Source organism: Macaca thibetana, chromosome 3, assembly GCF_024542745.1.
Source record: "Macaca thibetana thibetana isolate TM-01 chromosome 3, ASM2454274v1, whole genome shotgun sequence".
NCBI lineage: Eukaryota > Metazoa > Chordata > Mammalia > Primates > Cercopithecidae > Macaca > Macaca thibetana.
In genome coordinates this window covers 152,102,350-152,118,480 of record NC_065580.1, presented here as the reverse complement: position 1 = coordinate 152,118,480, position 16,131 = coordinate 152,102,350, and the positions used below count along the sequence as shown (strand labels likewise).

Genomic DNA, 16,131 nt, shown 5'->3' with positions numbered 1-16,131 from the left:
TAAAATGTTTTTGTATTTATTTTTTAGAGACAGTTACTTGCTCTGTGGCCCAGGCTGGAGTGCAGAGGTGTGATCAAGGCTCACTGAAGCCTCCGCCTCCTGGGCTGCAGTGATCCTCCTGCCTCGGCCTCCTCAGGAGCGGGGTCTTCCTGTAGATCTTTATGTTTGTCCTCTTTGGTTTGTGCTTCTCTGTTTATGAACTGAGTTCTTCCCAGGTCAGTCTTGTCTGGAGACAGTTTGGAAACGGCAGAGCCCTCTCCCTGTGGCCATCCTCCTGCCTGGCCTCCCTCTCCACCTCTCCCCAGTGTACAGCCTGGTCCAGGGAGCCCCTCCCTGCCCGGACAGGGCGACAGGTTTTCCTCTCGCAGAGTATCTGTGGCCCGCACCCCTTGGTGCCCCCACGTCCTTGGGGTCGCTGCATTTCGAAGCAGCTCAGGTTAACAGGTCTCCTGGTTTCATGAAAGATTGAGTTTGGTTTCTTGTTGCTTCTGAGAGGAGAGCGGGAGGCCCCTTGTTCACTCCGTGTTCTGTGTCCGTGGTGCTTTCTGGCATGTGTGGACAGGGCTCAGGTGTTTGAGTGGCTTTGGATCCTTCAATCCCAAGATTCCAGTGGGAAGCAACAGTGGCCCCTCCCTGGGTCGTGCTCCCCTGGGGGCTCCGTGTTGGGCGTGAGCCTTGTAGCTCCTGGGGCTGGTGGTCTGTGCCCCACGGCTGCTCCCATGTGTACCAAACCAAGGAAAGGGCTGTTCTCTCAGGTGGGAGGGCCCTGTCTGTGAGTCTGTGTTTACGGTTGTCCAGGATGGCACCTGGAGGCCTGGCCCAGCGTGGCAGTCACACAGTGCCAGGGGCTCTGAGCCCGTGTCCCATACCGTGTCCAAACTCGGGCACAGGCACAGGCTCCCCCTGCAACCCCTCCCCGTGCAGCTTCGCTTCCAAGCGTCACTGTCATGGCTCCTTTCCCCCCCGGCTCTGACCCAGGACTCTGCCCGATGGACCATAGTGCTAAGAACCTGGCCTGGGCCTTCCCTGGCCTCGGCTCCTCATTTGCCCCTGGTGGGGCCTTGTTGGGTCCTGATAGCCCCAGAGCTCACTAGTGATGTCCAGGCTGTGACTGAGGCATTTCACCCTGACTTTACGGGGAGTGTCCCAGCTGCCATGCTGGGGCCAGGGTGGCAGTGGCAGGAGGAGGCGGTGGTCAGTGACTAGCAGAGCCCTGACCGCCTCCTGCTGTGGAGATGGCCCCAGCGCCGCTGTCCTCGGTGGCTCTGGTGTGTGGGCACCCTGCCCAGGCGGTCATCCAGTGGGGTGTGAAGGAGCCTTGTTAGCTGCCCCCGAGGCTTCTGTGCCTGAGATGGGACCCATGTCACCTTTGTGTTCCACCGGGCACCCCTCTGGGATGCCGGCAGCTGCTCTGTGTTTAGAGCAGGAGCTGAGTGGCTGCCAGGCTGGGTGGTGGCTGGGGTGAGCTGGTGCTGTGCTGGGTCGTCGCCGTGGCACCCATCTGGGGCTGCCGTGCCCCCCTCTGCTGCAGGCCTGTGCCAGCTCAGGCTGTCCAGCTCTCGGCTCTCCTCCGTGTGCGTCTATTTTGGTCGCCCGTGGAGGGAGCCGTCTCTTATGTAAGGTGTGGTCTGCAGGGCTTGTGAGTTGCCGTCCCGTTTCTCAGCCTTCACAGCAGCCCCATCAGCCCCAGACTTGCTGCCGGGGCCGGGTGACACCTCCACGGCACACTCCACAGTGGGCACTGCCAGGGCTCTGGGACGCATGTGGCTCCACGGCACACTCCACAGTGGGCACTGCCAGGGCCGGGTGACACCTCCACGGCACACCCCACAGTGGGCACTGCCAGGGCTCTGGGACACATGTGGCTCCACGGCACACTCCACAGTGGGCACTGCCAGGGCCGGGTGACACCTCCACGGCACACCCCACAGTGGGCACTGCCAGGGCTCTGGGACGCATGTGGCTCCACAGCACACTCCACAGTGGGCACTGCCAGGGCCGGGTGACACCTCCACGGCACACCCCACAGTGGGCACTGCCAGGGCTCTGGGACGCATGTGGCTCCACGGCACACCCCACAGTGGGCACTGCCAGGGCTCTGGGACGCATGTGGCCCTGCGGGCCCGGGGCAGCCTCTCCCCTCCTGCTGGAAGTTTCCAAGGCCCCGACATTCAGTCCAGCGGTGGCCCCAGGCCTCTGCCATTCATTCCGGTGTCCGACGTGCCTGGGTGTTGAGGGGCTGAGCTGTGTCGGATCCTGGGGGTGCTGAGGGGCCTGGGGGTTCCTGCCTGCTGATCTGTGGTCTCCCTTCTTTCAGTGAAGAAGAAAGGACCCGGTTTCGGGAGCTGCTGGCTAGTCCGGCCTACAGAGCCAGACCCCTGGTGGCGATCGGGCAGACGCTGGCCCGGCAGATGCAGCTGGAAGGTGGCGGCCAGCTCTGACCAGGGCAGTGGGCGTGCCCCAACTCCTCAGGACACACGTGTGGGCCAGGTAGAGAGCGCCAGCCCCTCGAGGACCATGATCTGAGCCTGGTGGACGCCCTTCCCTCTGGTCGGTTGTGGGACTCAATAAAGGGCTCTGTGAACTTACCCTGCACCCCCAGGGCCGTTCCCATGAGCTGCTCCCTGATTCACAGGGCTGGGCCCACCCTGGGACAGCTGCCCCTGCTCTGCTCAGGACAACAAGCCACATCCCTCCGCTGGCAGCTGCGGCCCCCACGCTGAGTCAGGGTGGGCCGTGCACAGGGTTTGTGGGGACTGTAGTTGTGGAGGCCCTAAATCCGTCCCTGAACTGGCACCGGTGCCCCCAAGCTAGCCCCCTGGGAGGGAATTGTGCCTGGGTGTGGCCCCAGCTGTGCCACCAGCCACCCTGATTTGCTTCAGCCTCAGTTCCTGCTGCGGCCCTGGTGGGATCCAGGAGCACTGAGGCCTGCAGGGGCTGCCATGGGGGCTGGCTTGGGGCCCTCCCCACCTGGGGGTCTGTTTCCCTTCCAGTCTCCCTTGCCACCCTCAGTGACCAGGGACACAGATGGCCCTGGCAAGGCCCCAGCCTGCTCTTTGCCTGTGTATGCACCCCCTGGGCTGTGCCCCCAACCCCAACCATTGCCCTCGCCCTTCCCAGCTGCTCCAAACCCAGGCAGCCCACTGCCTTGCTCTGGGGGTGGAGAGCAGAGGGTCCTTCTGCAGGGAGGAGACGCGGAGTGGGCCCAGCCCTGAAGCTCTTGCTGACCCAGAAGCAGGAGAGGGCCTCTTTTGTTGCTGGAAGCCCTGGTATTTGAAGGTTTGTTGGACTGTGAATCAGTGACTGATCAGTCCTTGTTTTCAGGGTGTGGAAAGCAAGGGGGTGGTGCGTCCCCAGGCCCCTGAGGCCCAGCTGGGCTCCCCCTGCCCCTGCTCCCCCACCCCAGTGCTCTGTGGGACCTCGCTGGCCCATGTCCTGCAGCAGGGCTGGGCAGGCTGGGCGTGGTGGTGTACCCCACTCGGGGTGTCTGGGAAGTACAGAGCAGGACCACTCTCAGCTCCCAGGCAGGGGCCCAGCACCCTTAGCCTTCCCAGGCTGCCTGGGGTGGGGGTAGTCCCAGGGGCTCCATGGCCTTCTGGCTCCAGGGCATGTGGGTGGCCCCTGTGTGCATGGCCCCTCTTGTCGTGAGCGCCCGTGGTCCAACCTCCCCGGCCCTGCCGCCTGCTCAGGGTTCAGAGCCCCAGCAGCCCCACCAAAGGCTTCCTGGCGAGTGGGTGGCCGAGACGACTTGGAGCCTGCATCCCTTCTGTTCAGTGTCCTGGCCCTTCCCTGACACGAGCAGACACGGCATCCACAGACACAGCCTGGACACCCTCCAAGGCCCCGATGATGGGACAGACGGGCGTACAGGAGCCACAGGCAGCGGATCCCACACTCCCTCGGGTGGGGCCGGCTTGGCTGCCCAGCCCCAGCCCCAGCTCCTTAGAGAACGGGCTTCTCGCTTCAGAGGAGCTAGTCACAAACCAGTGCTTGCAACAAAACCATTTTTGTGGTAGAGCGAGTGCTGGGAACAACGTCTGTGGGATGCAGGCAGGGCAGCGTGGTGGGGAGGCGGGCGGGGGCGGCTTCCACTTTCTCCAACATCCTCATCCCATGGTCTGGGTTTCTTGTGAAAAACCTGGCCGGGCGCAGTGACATACACCTGCAGTCCCAGCACTTTGGGAGGCCAAGGCAGGTGTATCACTTGAGGCCAGGAGTTCAAGACCAGCCAACATAGTGAGACCCCATCTCGACGAAAAAAATACAACAATTGGCCAGGAGTGGTGGTGCGTGCCTGTAGTTCTAGCTACTGGGGAGGCTGAGGTGGGAGGATTGCTTGAGCCTAGGAAGCCATGGCTATAGTGAGCCAAGATTGCGCCACGGCACTCCAGCCTGGGTGACAGAGCGATCCTGTCTCTAAAAAATAAAAATTTAAAAACCTTCTTGCTTCCTGGTTTTGAAATTACTCCTGTCTGGTTGTGGCTCGCAGCCCCTCTTCTAGGGATCCTTGTGGGCTCAGGGGCCTCTAACTCCTCCCTGGGCGAGCAGCCCCTGGCGGTGCCTGAGAGTCGCGTGGAGGAGGGTGCTGTGGAAGGACAGCGACGGGCAGGAGTGGCAGCAGGTGTCCCGTCGGCTGAGATGGACGCAGATTGTCCCAGGGAAGTAGCCCTTGATGGTATTCCCGCGTGTGCCACCCCAGCATTCTTTGCAGGTGCAGAGAGCCCGACCCTCAGCCATGGCGGCAGCTGGGACGGGGTCGTCCCGTGACAGAAGAGCGTCCAAGTGTGGGGTTCGCCGTGGCTGTCAGCTGAGTTCTCCCGGCCACCATTGAGAGGGAGGCTCGAGGCAGAGGATGGGGCATGTGTGTTCTCTGGACAGACACCTGGGGTAGAGCCCCTGCATCAGCAGGTCAGAGGGGATGACTGTAGGAGCTTCAGGAGAAGGAACATGAATCCCCCAGTCATCGATTTAAACAAGTTCTACAGTTGACTGGGCTTTCATGCCTTTTAGACCCTGGGGCCCTCGGTGCGTTTTTCGGAGTTAAAGGGTTAACACAGCAGGTCAAAGCCTCCTGGGGCCTGGAGGTGCCTGACGCTGGCCTGCATGACCCTTTGAGAAGCTCTGGGCTGGGACGGTGGATGCCGGGCTCGAGGCCCACAGACCCAGCCTGGGCACATCCTGGGTGCCTCAGCCCCAGACCAGTGTTGGCATATGGGGGGCTGTGGGGCACAGTGGGAGATAGGAGAGGCAGTGGGGGTAGCGCCCCTCCCCCCACCGCCGCCAGTCCCGCAGGAAGGGCAGTGTCTGGTTGCCCGGGGTGTGGGGTGTTGGCCAAAGGAACAGCAAATGCCAGGTCCAGGGTGAAGGGCTCCTGGCTGGGACAGCAGCAGGCCCTGGGGGGTCACCCTCCCTCAGCCCCGGGCAGGCCCGGGTCTTCCTTCCAGATGCCTGGGATCTCCTTTGTCCCTGGCTGTCCTCAGTCCTCAGCCCCGGGCAGGCCCAGGTCCTCCTTCCAGGGGCCCAGGGTCTCCTTTGTCCCTGGCTGCCCTCAGTCTGCACTTAGTGTGGCCACTCCAAGGGGGACTGAGGAAACCCCTCGCAGCACCCACCAGGCTTCTGCAATGCCCACACCCAGCAGCTGTTGGATCCGCCTTTCCCCAAGAAAGCCCCCGGCCCTCCTCCCGTTCCTCTCGGGCCCCTCGCTGAGTGAGCAGTCCCTATTCCCGGGAGCTGTGTGTCTGTCACCAGCTGCCGCCCTGGTCCTCATGCAAGCAGGGACCATCCCCACTGCTCCGGGCCAGGCTCCGCACACCCTGACCAGCCTCGCTGGCTGAACAGTTCCTTTCCTGGAGCTGCCGTGACAAACTGGCACACAGTGGGGTCGTCAGACAGCAGCACGTTGTGTGTGTCCCGCAGGCCGGTGGTCTGCACTCGGTGTCGAGAGCTGCGCTAACTGGCACACAGTGGGGTCGTCAGACAGCAGCACGTTGTGTGTGTCCCACAGGCCGGTGGTCTGCACTCGGTGTCGAGAGCTGCGCTCCCTCGGGCTGCAGGGCAGCGTCCTCTTTGCCTGTCCGGCTGCTGGTGATTACTTGTGTTTCTGATTCCAGACACTTCCTCCTGGTGCCACAAATGCCAGCAGCCCTTGGCGTCCTGGCTTGTGGCCACGTCGCTCCCGTCCCTGTGTCTGTGACGTCCTATAAGGACACAGACCACGTTGGGCTAGGGCCCTCTCTACTCCGATGTGGCCTTACCTTGACTGGCTCCAAATACTCTGAGGTTCTGGGAGACAATCTCCGATCTAGGGGGTGGACTAAACCCTCGGGCACCAGGGTTTTAGATGCCCCTGCTGCAGGTGGGAGGGGGCCTGCAGCTGGAGCTGGAGCTGAGCACCGTGGGTGTGATGGGGGCTGCAGAGGTGGTGTGGGCCTCATGGCCAGAAGCGGGGGCCTGGGCGGCCGTAGGGTGGCTGCTGATGGCCACGAGTGGGCTGAGGCTGGGATGGGACCATGAGGGAAGGAAGGTGGAGGCTGTTCCAGGGCCCTTGGGGGCATCCACGCCGGCTCCCCTTGCCCAGCCGGACCTCTGGCCCCTTCTCAGGGTCTGATCTCCCAGTTCAAAGAGAAGTACCCGGCCCGTGCCTTTCTTTGTCCGCACCCTCCTGGCCTGGCCACGATGCTCCTGGACACTTTGGGGCCCTGGTTTTCCTTCTTTCCTCATCAGAAGGAAAGCTCCTGAGAGCAGGGTCTTTGCTCTGTGCGGTGTGGTCAGCTCCAGGACTGTGCACAGATGAGTGTCACCGAACGAATGGGAGGCAGGAGACAGCGGGGCCTGGACGGGCCCTGCACACAGAGCCTGCGTGTGGTGTCCACAGGAGACAGCGGGGCCTGGACGGGCCCTGCACACAGAACCGACTCCAGCGTGCTGGTGGGCCTCTCCCTGAACTGTCCATCTCAGCCTGCCCATTCCACCTTCCCCTGCAGGCAAGCGCGATGGGGTCCACTCGGATCACCCCAGACGTGTGGGTGGGTCAGCTCCCGGCAAGGGGTGTGTCCGTGCGGCATTGCTGTGGGAGGCGGCGGGACCCTGTGCTGGCCCTGAGGGCTGGCTTGCATTCGGGTCCTTTGCTCCACTGCCCGGATCGCTGGGCTCTGAGAGCGTCCCACACGAGGGATTTGTCTAGATGAGGCCTGCACCTGGCTTGTCCAGGCCCCACAGCGCCCTTGCGCCAGCCTGAGTTTGTCCATGAAGGTTACATCAGGTCTTTGACCTTTGTCTTGCGTGGGGAGGGAGGGTGGTGGCTGGGGCCGCATCGGGCAGAGGCAAGGCACAGCCGCGGCCCCCAAGCTGGTGAGTCAGGGTTCTGTGCTGCTTGGAAGCCAAGTGTTGTACAAACACCAGGCGTGTTGCTTCTGGAATGTTCCCTGTGTGGCGATAAAGCCGGTGACGGCAGCCACTGTCATTGCTCCGAGACGCTGGTGGGTGCTGGCTGCCGCCCAGGCCTTGTCTGCCTGCAGCCCCTGGCGGCCCCTCCAGCCTGGTGGGTTCTCAGCTGCCACCGTGACCAGGGTTTTCCAGGGGCGCCACTATCAGCCAGTGCTTCCAGGATGCCGGGGTGGCCCCTGGCGGGCGGGGAGGCAGGATGCTGGTCTTGCCTTTTCCCCTTTGAAGTTGCCGTCCTGGGGCTTCCATGCCAGGTCCTGCTTCCATGCCAGGTCCTGCCTCCTGGCGCTGAGACCCTCGGGTCTGTACGGAAAGCTCCGTTTTTTTAAAGTCAAACAGACCGAATTAAAGCGTTTTTTCCAGAGATGTTAAAATACTGTGGGCCAGGATGATAACGACAGGCCTCTTCCTGGGTTGTTTCAGTCTTCCTGAAGATTAAGGAGTTTTCATTTAAAAATGTTTGGTGGGATGTTACTTAGAGAAAACCGGTGATGACATGTTTTCTGATTCCAAATACTTCTTCCTGGTGACACAGATGCAGAGGCGCCTGGGGCCTGAGAGTCCCTGCAAGGCCGTGGAGCACAGGCCTCATCTCCCGGTGGCCCGAGCCACTTAGGACAAAAAGCCCTGGAGCCCTGAGTGGGGAAACTGAGGCCTGAGAGGAGAGAGCCTCCCTCCCCAGCCAGCCAGGTGATGGGCGCTGACATTTAGGAGCACGGAGCTTCCGGCTCTCCCCTCCATTCTCAAGGTCAGCGTCCACCCGAGACCCCATCTTACTTGCTGAACCTCCCACCGTGCTCCGGTCTGTGTGAGGGGGACTGTGGCACACACTCCGGTGTCCCGGGAGGAGCAGCACCCCAGGCGTCACGGGGCCGGAGGCAGGGTCCGAGACCGGATGTTTTCCATTTGAGCCCCTCCCTCCCAAACTCCAAGTTCAGGGGTGGAATTCGCACACTCACACCCCCCCTTCACATACCCCACACATCACCCCACACACCCCTCACACCCCCCACACACACACCCCACACTCACACCCCCCTTCACATACCCCACACATCCCCCCACACACACACCCCACACACACATCCCCCACACCCCCTACACACCCCCCCACACACCCACACCCCTCATACACCCCACATACACCCCTACACACACACCCCCATACCCCACACAACCCCCACACACACCCCTCCCACCCCCACACACCCCACACACACACCCCACACTCACATCCACACCACTCCCTACACCCCCCACACACCCACACCCCCCATACACCCCCCATACACCCCCACATACACCCCTACACACACCCCCATACCCCACACACCCCACACACACACCCCTCCACACACCCCCCCCACACACCCCTCCCCACATCCCACACACCCGCCCACACACCCACACCCCTCATATACCCCTCATACACCCCTACACACACCCCCATACCCCACACAACCCCCCCCACACACCCCTCACACACACACCCCACACACACCCCCCACACCCCTCCCTATACCCCCCCACACACCCACACCCCCCATACACCCCACATACACCCCTACACACACCCCCATACCCCACACAGCCCCACACACACACCCCTCACACACACCCCACACACCCCCTCAAACACCCCACCCTGCTGTCTCAGGAGAAGCCGCCATGCTGAGCCTGTGGCCTCTCGGGCTCTGGCATCCCCCACCGGCCCCGATGGTGGTGGTGACCACACACAGTCGTGAGGACAGGTGGCTTGAGGGCCCCGCTGAGCCGAGTGTGACCTGTGTGTGCTCCAGCCCAGAGCTGGCGTGGCCGGAGCACCCCTCGTGGGTGGCAGAGCCCTGGCTTTCCCGCCTTCCCAGTGGGCAGCATGCTCCCCGCTTCCCCCAGCCTTAGCTCTGGATTTCCTGGCACAGCCGTGATTACTCCATCTCGGTCCCCTCCCCTGGGCCCGGAAGACTCTAATTAACCCTGATGTTTAATTGGAGAAGGCGGCCGGGCCTGTCTGTGCAGCTCCTATGGGATGGGGGCAGCCTCCTGTCTCTCCCCTCTGGGACTCTGCATGGCTCCTGGGTGGCCTGGGGTTTGACTGGACCTGGCCTTTGCCCCACGACCCCTCCATCCCCGGCGAAACTGCCCCCGCCCACACAGGGCCTGGCTCCCGCTGCCTGAAGCCTGTCCCTGGCAGGGCCCACGAGCTCTGTCTCATTTGTGCGACAGCTGTGATCCCTGCTCCAGCCCGCCCCCTCGGAACTCAGCCACGGGGGCATAGGACGGCCACAGGAAGTTCGGTTCCCTGTCCCCTGTCCCCTGTCCCCTGTCCCCTGTCCCCTTGGGCGGGCCCTGAAGTCTCCCGGGAGGGAAAGGGGCACCTCTGGGAGGTGGGAGAGTTCCAAGTGGAGGGTGGTCAGGCCTGGGCCCTGGAGAGACAGCCCCAATGGGGACTGAGGAGGGTGGAGGCCAGGCTGGGCAGGCAGCAGGCAGCTTCCGGCCAGGAGGTGCTCGGGGACCAGGCTCCCCACTCCCGACTCTGCTGCTTTAGGACGAGCTCTGCCAGGTGGGGCCCAGGGGTAGGCAGAACTCAGGCCCACGTGGAACAGGCGGGGACGGGCTCACCGGTCCTGGGAATAAGCAGGGCCTGCTGGCCTCCTAGTCTCATGGCAGGCTGCTTGTTAAGAAAAGACCCAAGTCCTGACAGGTTGTGTTTAAAACGCGGTGGGCCTTTCTGTCTCAAAGTGAGAAGTCTGGGCACGGCAGTCCCAGCCTCTGCAATGCCATCGGTAGCCCAGGGGCCACCACCCTTCCCTCGTTCTCATGCCAGAGCAGCTGCCAGAGCCCCAGCTATCACGTCTGCATCCCAGTCTCCCAGATGAGGCTGTGGGCCCCACAAGGCTGGCGCTTTTGCTTACAGCTACTGAGCGTGGAGGCAGCAGGGAAGCTGGCAGGAAGCTCCCTGCCGTCCGGGGAAAGTATCTGTCCTCTGTTACCCAGACCACGGACAGGGACAGGAAAGCAGCTTGCAAATCCTCCGGGGCTGGCTGGGCTCGGGCAGGGGCCCCATGTCACAGACGAGCCCAGCCCTGCAGGCAGCAGCTCGCGTTTTCCAGAGAGAGACAAAGTCCAGAGCGGGTGGGGGGTGAAAGGCGTACCAGGGCTGATCCTGTGTCAGGCCCTTGTGGTCTGGTGCTGCTGGAGCACTCTAGAGCGAGAGGGTGCCTGTCCCAAGGAGCAGGGATGGTGCCCTGTTTACTGCAGAAACACAGGCACACCCTGGTGTCTGTTAGAAGACAGCTGCTCACCTGCACCCCATTGTGCCCCTGGGAGATGCCCCCACCCCTCTGGGAGAGAGTGGGCACCTCAGCCAGGGGCCCAGGCCAGCCTGGGCAGGGGTGGCCAAAACCCATGCCAGCAGGACATCCCTGGCCTCTGGGGACACCATCGAAGCCTCAGGAAGGCCTGGACTCAGGGGAGCCCTCCACAGAGCTGGGAGGGAGCCCTGGGACCTCTCTGTTCCCGTTGGCAGCTCTGCAGCCTGTGGTCCTGGGTTCCTGTGTCCGCTGACCACATGCCACGATCGCAGCCTGCTGGAGAGAGGACCCAGGGCGAGGTCTCTGGCCCCAGCATGAGGCCCAGTGAGTGATTTGCTCTTGGCTTGGCCTCAGACTTGGTGGCTGAGGCTTTGGGGAGGTCGTGCTCCCTCTATGGGCCTCAGTCGACCCTATAAGACAGGGGAGCTGGAGTGGACCCCTGAGCCCCTCCCGGCAGCTCTGTTCTGGGGCTTCTGTGCCCCTGTAATGGATGGGCTGCCTTGGCCCCACCCCCAACCTTTGGTGGCTGCTGCTCCCCACCTGTTTCCACTGGACCCTTCCGCTGCCAGCCAGCCTGGGCCTCCTTGCCCTGGGCAGTGGGCCCATGGCCAAGCCCAGCCAGACTGACCCTCAGGGCACTGCTGAAAGTGCCACCAGGAGGTATCTGTGCATGGGTGTCTCGAAAACCCAAAATCCTTTCCAACGGGCACTGCTGCTGGTCAGTGTCAGCCAACCTCTGTGACCTGGTGCGCGGGGAGGGTTGGGGCTCCAGGCCTGCAGCCACGAGGCAGCGCCCGCCTCTGCTCGGGGTGGCACAGAGCTCTGGGATCCCTAGGACCCAGCCCGTGGACCCCAGGCTCCGGGGCGCCATGCTGGGTCATGTTCCTCCTCCCCAGAAGCATCCTGGCTGCCCTGGGCTCAGTGAGAAGTGGCCAAGGACTCAGGCCAGGGGACAGCTGAGCCCAGTGGGCACTTGGGTCCACTCAGACAAGGCCCTGCCTGGGGGTGATTCCAGGGGCCGGGGCAGTGACCGTGCTGACCACTGTCTGCCTAGGCCGGGGGGCCCCATACTTCCCACTCAAGCTTCGGGGGTGGGGTGGCATCCAGATTTAGATGAGGCAGGTGGGACCCAGGGGAGGTGCTGCAGCTGCAGAGGATGGGCACACGCCACTGACCCCTGCCGAGGGGGCACCCGAGGGGCCTAGTCCTTCCTGCAGCCCAACGGAGGAAGCCCCAGGGTGTCCTGAAGTCCTCAGGGGAAAGCCGGCTGACAAGCACCATTGCACCTGGAAAGTCAAGACACACGGCCTCGCCCTGGCTCTCCGGGGCGGAGCTGGGGGTGTGTGCGCGCACTTGAGCGTGTGTGTGTGTGGTTTTAGGGGCAAACCCAAGCATTCTCAACAAGTACGTAGGCATTTGCTTTTATATGCTCACTTGTGTCAAGTAGGAATGAAACCTGTCATTGCAATACTTTTATCAGGAGCTTTTACTGACTTCCCTCTCGGTGCCCTTTGAGAAAACTGGGTGTTGGTTTTCCTGGGGGCAGGTGTGCCGCACGGCCTTGTGTTTCTGAAGTCTGAGCTCAGGCACGGGAATTCCTGGGCCGGGCTGTATTTTGCCTGCCAGGGCCTCGTTTTGGAGTTGTCCTCTGCCCATGAGTGAACTGGCCCGTAACCTTATGTTCCAGTTTCGTGTTTCGGGGCAGCAGAGGTTTCCTCCTGGCTGGTGTCCAGCCTGGCTGAACAGAGGCCCGTCCTGCAGGTCGTGTCTCTGAGGCCTTGGGGTTGCGGTTTTCAGCAGCGTTACCCCAAGCTGCAGCTGGTAGGGAGGGGGACGTGCTTGCCGGCCGCCTCCCTGCCCCGCCTCGTCCTTGGCAGGTGGTCCTCCAAGGTGGGACCCCACCCTGCCTGCCCTGCTGCTCCCCGACCTGGTGCCGCATAGAGGTCAAGACCCCTAACTTCTCCCCTCCCCGCACTGCAAACCTTGCTGGGGGCTCAGAGCCAGGCAGCCCAGGCCTGAGGGAGGCCTGTCTGAGAGCAAGGCTTCTGTGTGGCTTCTCAGGACTGACCAGGTGTCCTGTCTGTCCTTGTCCCCACCCGGAACTGCCCCCTGGGTGGGGGTCCTGGGGTTCTTTGAGGCTGCTGCCCACTACTTCCTGCTACTCCCGGGAGTCCCAGCACTGGTCTGGCCCTTGGATGTCCTGATGTTCGGGCCACTGTCCTGCTCCTGACATTCCAGGATGAGCCCAGTCCCTGTGCTCTCTGAGTTTGTGGGCCTCTGGCAAGGTTGTTCCCTTGAGTTTCTCACTAGACAGGCCCCTCCCATACTACCGTGGGGTCTACTCATGTCTCCTTGTCACTGTTTGACGAAACCCTGTTCGTGGGATTCCACGCCCTGGTGGGCGAGCGTGCAGCCGAGGTCGGCCCCCCGGGAACAGCGCACTGCAGCTGTGATATGCACACGTGAGGCACCCCTAGGCACGCAGGAAGGCTGGAAACAGACCCTGTGTTGCACTGAGGTGAGAGGTGCTTGGACACTCAACCGATGCCCTCCAGAGCCACTGAGGTCAGAGAGGAGCTGATGCTGCCGTGGCTTCAGAAGGTGGCCAGAAACACACTTACTGGGAGGAAAACTTCTCATCTAAAATGTTTTTAATATAAACAAGAGAGAATACAAAATAGATGAACTAAACATTCAGTTCCAGACAGGAGAAAAAGAAAACCACGATCAGCCCAGAGCCTGAGGAAGCAGAGGGTTGTGCAATGGGAGATGAAAGCTGGGCTTGGCCTGGCAGACGGAGAACAGCCGCCGTGATAAATCCAAGGCTGAAAACTGTCCCCGGGGAGCGGCTCGCATGGCACCTGGTGACCTGGCAGCTTTCTGACCTGGAGCCACCGTCCAGAATGTGATTCATCCTGTCTCTGCCCTGAGGATTCGTCCCAGGAGGGTCAGGAGCAGCCCTGGGGCCGGGTGACCCTGGCATCCCCGGACCGTTCTCTGGAGCTGGCAGCCCGGGGCAAGGCACGTGGCCTCTCTGTGCAGCACCTGTCCCTTGTGCAACACGGATGGTGGCAGGCTCTGCATGGAGGAGGCTGGAGAAGCCTGAAGTGCCCATGCTGCTGTGTATGTAGGACGGTGAGGCCCGGCCTTCACCCTGCGAGCAGGAGCGGAGCCCTGGGCCTGCGGGTTCCGTGGTGTGTGGGTGCAGTGCTCAGCATCAGCCGTGACGGTCACACTGGCACTCGCTGTCTGTCACGCATTCGTGTCCACTGTCAGCGCATCACAGCGGCATTTGTGGTGAGGATGGGGCATTGCTGTTGGCCGGTGTCTGGGAGCACTGGCTGTTGGACTGGTCCCCCTGGACTCACTGCTGGCGACACCGTTCACATCCTTTCCGTCCCGCACCGGCCTTTGCTGTTTTCTCCACACGGGTGTTACGGACACTGGCCGAGAGGCGGAGCATCTGCCCTCCTGCAGCTCGGGCTGTGCCCTGGAGGAGCGAGGGCAACGTTAGTTGAGCGCCTGGGGACTTGAGGCCTCTGCTGCACTTCCCCTGAGGCCGAGGTCCCTGGGGACCACTGACCCGCCCTGTGGGCCTTCACAGCGCTGCTGGTGCTGGAGGGCAGAGCTCAGAGCCAACTCTTGCCTCATCTGCCCTCTGTTCTAAGGAGAACCTTCCGGACTGGGCCACAGGGAGTCCAGCTGAGGGTCGGAGGGTAGTCAGGGCCCCGGCTGCCCCAAGGGGGCGTGTCTCAGAGCTTTTGGAAGACACCGGAGCCCAAGGGTCTGGATGGCCGTGGCTGAGCTGGGCCTGAGAGGCCAAGGCCAGGAGGTGTCACGTATACCCATGTCAGGGCCAGCTGGGGTGGGAGCCTGAGGCCGGGGCGGGTGTCCGGGGTGCCCTCCACAGCGGTGCTGGGGCAAGTCTGGGGACATCACCTCCTCAGCCCTGTCCAGGAGTGTGGACCCCAGATATCAATTGTCCAAGGGCCTGGGGCATCCATGGGCTGCACAGTAGCGCTGAAAACACAGGTCCCTTGCACCCGGGGCAGACCTCAGCACCGTTGGAGACGTCGCTCCTGCCCTCCTTGCACTCGGCCCGAGAGCTAAAGCTTGCTCAGCTCAGCCCCAGGAGGAAGCAGAGCCACAGCCTCCAGTACGTTGGGGTGACCCCGTCGCTGAGGGTCCCCTGGCCCGAGGCCAACGTATGTCTTCTAGGGGAGGAGTGACCTCTGGAGCCCCCATCCCAGCCTCAGCCGCAGGGGCTCCAGGGGCCGGGAGCTGAAACTCAGCAGCTGCTGCGTATGCAGGGAAAGTTGTTTAGATAAAATCCAAACAAGCACCTCATATGTTACGGGATGCTGTAAAACAAACTTAGCCTTGTGCTAATATTTTGGTTTTGTTCCACTATCCACACCTAGAAGAATGTGAGCGCCATCCCAGCCCGGCCGTCAGTAACATTCCAGGAGCTTTAGGAGAGCGTCTCCCTTGCCAGTCAAGAGCCAGGCTCCACACACCTCAGTCCGGAAGGAGCGCTCAGCCTTGGGCTAAAAAAGGGAAAAACCGCAAGCAGACAGCGTCCACAGCCGCGTCTCCAGGCCACGGCAGGCACCAGCAAGGCAGCTGTGAATGGGAAGGGCAGAGGCGGCCAGAAGCTCATGCCCTCACTGATGCCAGCCCTGGCTGTGCTTTCCAAAAATTATCCCACTCAGCTCCCTGAGTCCCACGGATCAGGCGTCCTTAGCCTGCTGTGCGGAGGGTTAGGGGAGACTGAGACACAGAAGGCCAGGCCCCCCAGGCATGGAGCACGGCCCACGACCCGGAGCCATGGAGTCACCCAGGCTGCACGGCTGGCGAGAGCAGCCCCAGATGTGGCGGAGCCTCTGGGTTCAAGGCCACAATTCCTGCTGCACCCCCGACCCTGGGCCTGCCATGGAAGGTGTGGCCCCTGGGGAATGGGCAGAGCAGGGTCTGTGTACAGGGTTCCTTGCCGGGCACGTGGCCAGCACTGCAGGAGCCGGCATTGTGGCAGCCCGGACGCCCTGACCCCGTGTAGACATTTTTGGTGCAGCCCCGCCCATGTGGTCTTAGGGTGACCGTGTGACCACAGCCCACGGCAGGCACAAGGGAGGCCACTTCCAGACCTGGGGGTTAGACTGTGGCTTCTGGCACCTGGAGGAGACTTGGCAGCCTGGGGGTGCCACGTGGTCAGGGGCTGCGGCCTCCCCACAGCCCTGTGAGCCCCGTCCTGGATGTGGGACTGCCTGTGGCTGCCACCTGAGCCGCAGCCATCAGCCACGCTGCCCCAGAAATGGGGGAGCTAACACGTGGAGGCCTTTTTAAGCTGCTAAGTTTTGGGGTTATTTGCTACACAGCT

General features: G+C 62.6%; 2 protein-coding genes across 4 annotated transcripts in view; one reads left to right on the top strand and one right to left on the bottom strand.

Moving 5' to 3' along the window:
- SLX9 (SLX9 ribosome biogenesis factor) overlaps nt 1-2,628 on the top strand; it is an 82,739-nt gene extending 80,111 nt beyond the window's left edge. For all 3 annotated transcript variants that reach the window (XM_050784510.1, XM_050784508.1, XM_050784511.1), the window contains one exon: nt 2,318-2,628. In XM_050784510.1, the coding sequence (XP_050640467.1) occupies nt 2,318-2,441 (124 nt within the window). In that variant the 3' untranslated portion in view covers nt 2,442-2,628. The remainder of the gene's footprint in view (nt 1-2,317) is intronic.
- The window catches only part of PTTG1IP (PTTG1 interacting protein), a 142,101-nt gene extending 131,317 nt beyond the window's left edge, over nt 1-10,784 (bottom strand). The window contains exon 1 of the mRNA XM_050784516.1: nt 10,774-10,784. The gene's annotated coding sequence lies outside the window, so the exon portion shown is untranslated. The remainder of the gene's footprint in view (nt 1-10,773) is intronic.
- Nucleotides 10,785-16,131: the final 5,347 nt, after the last annotated feature.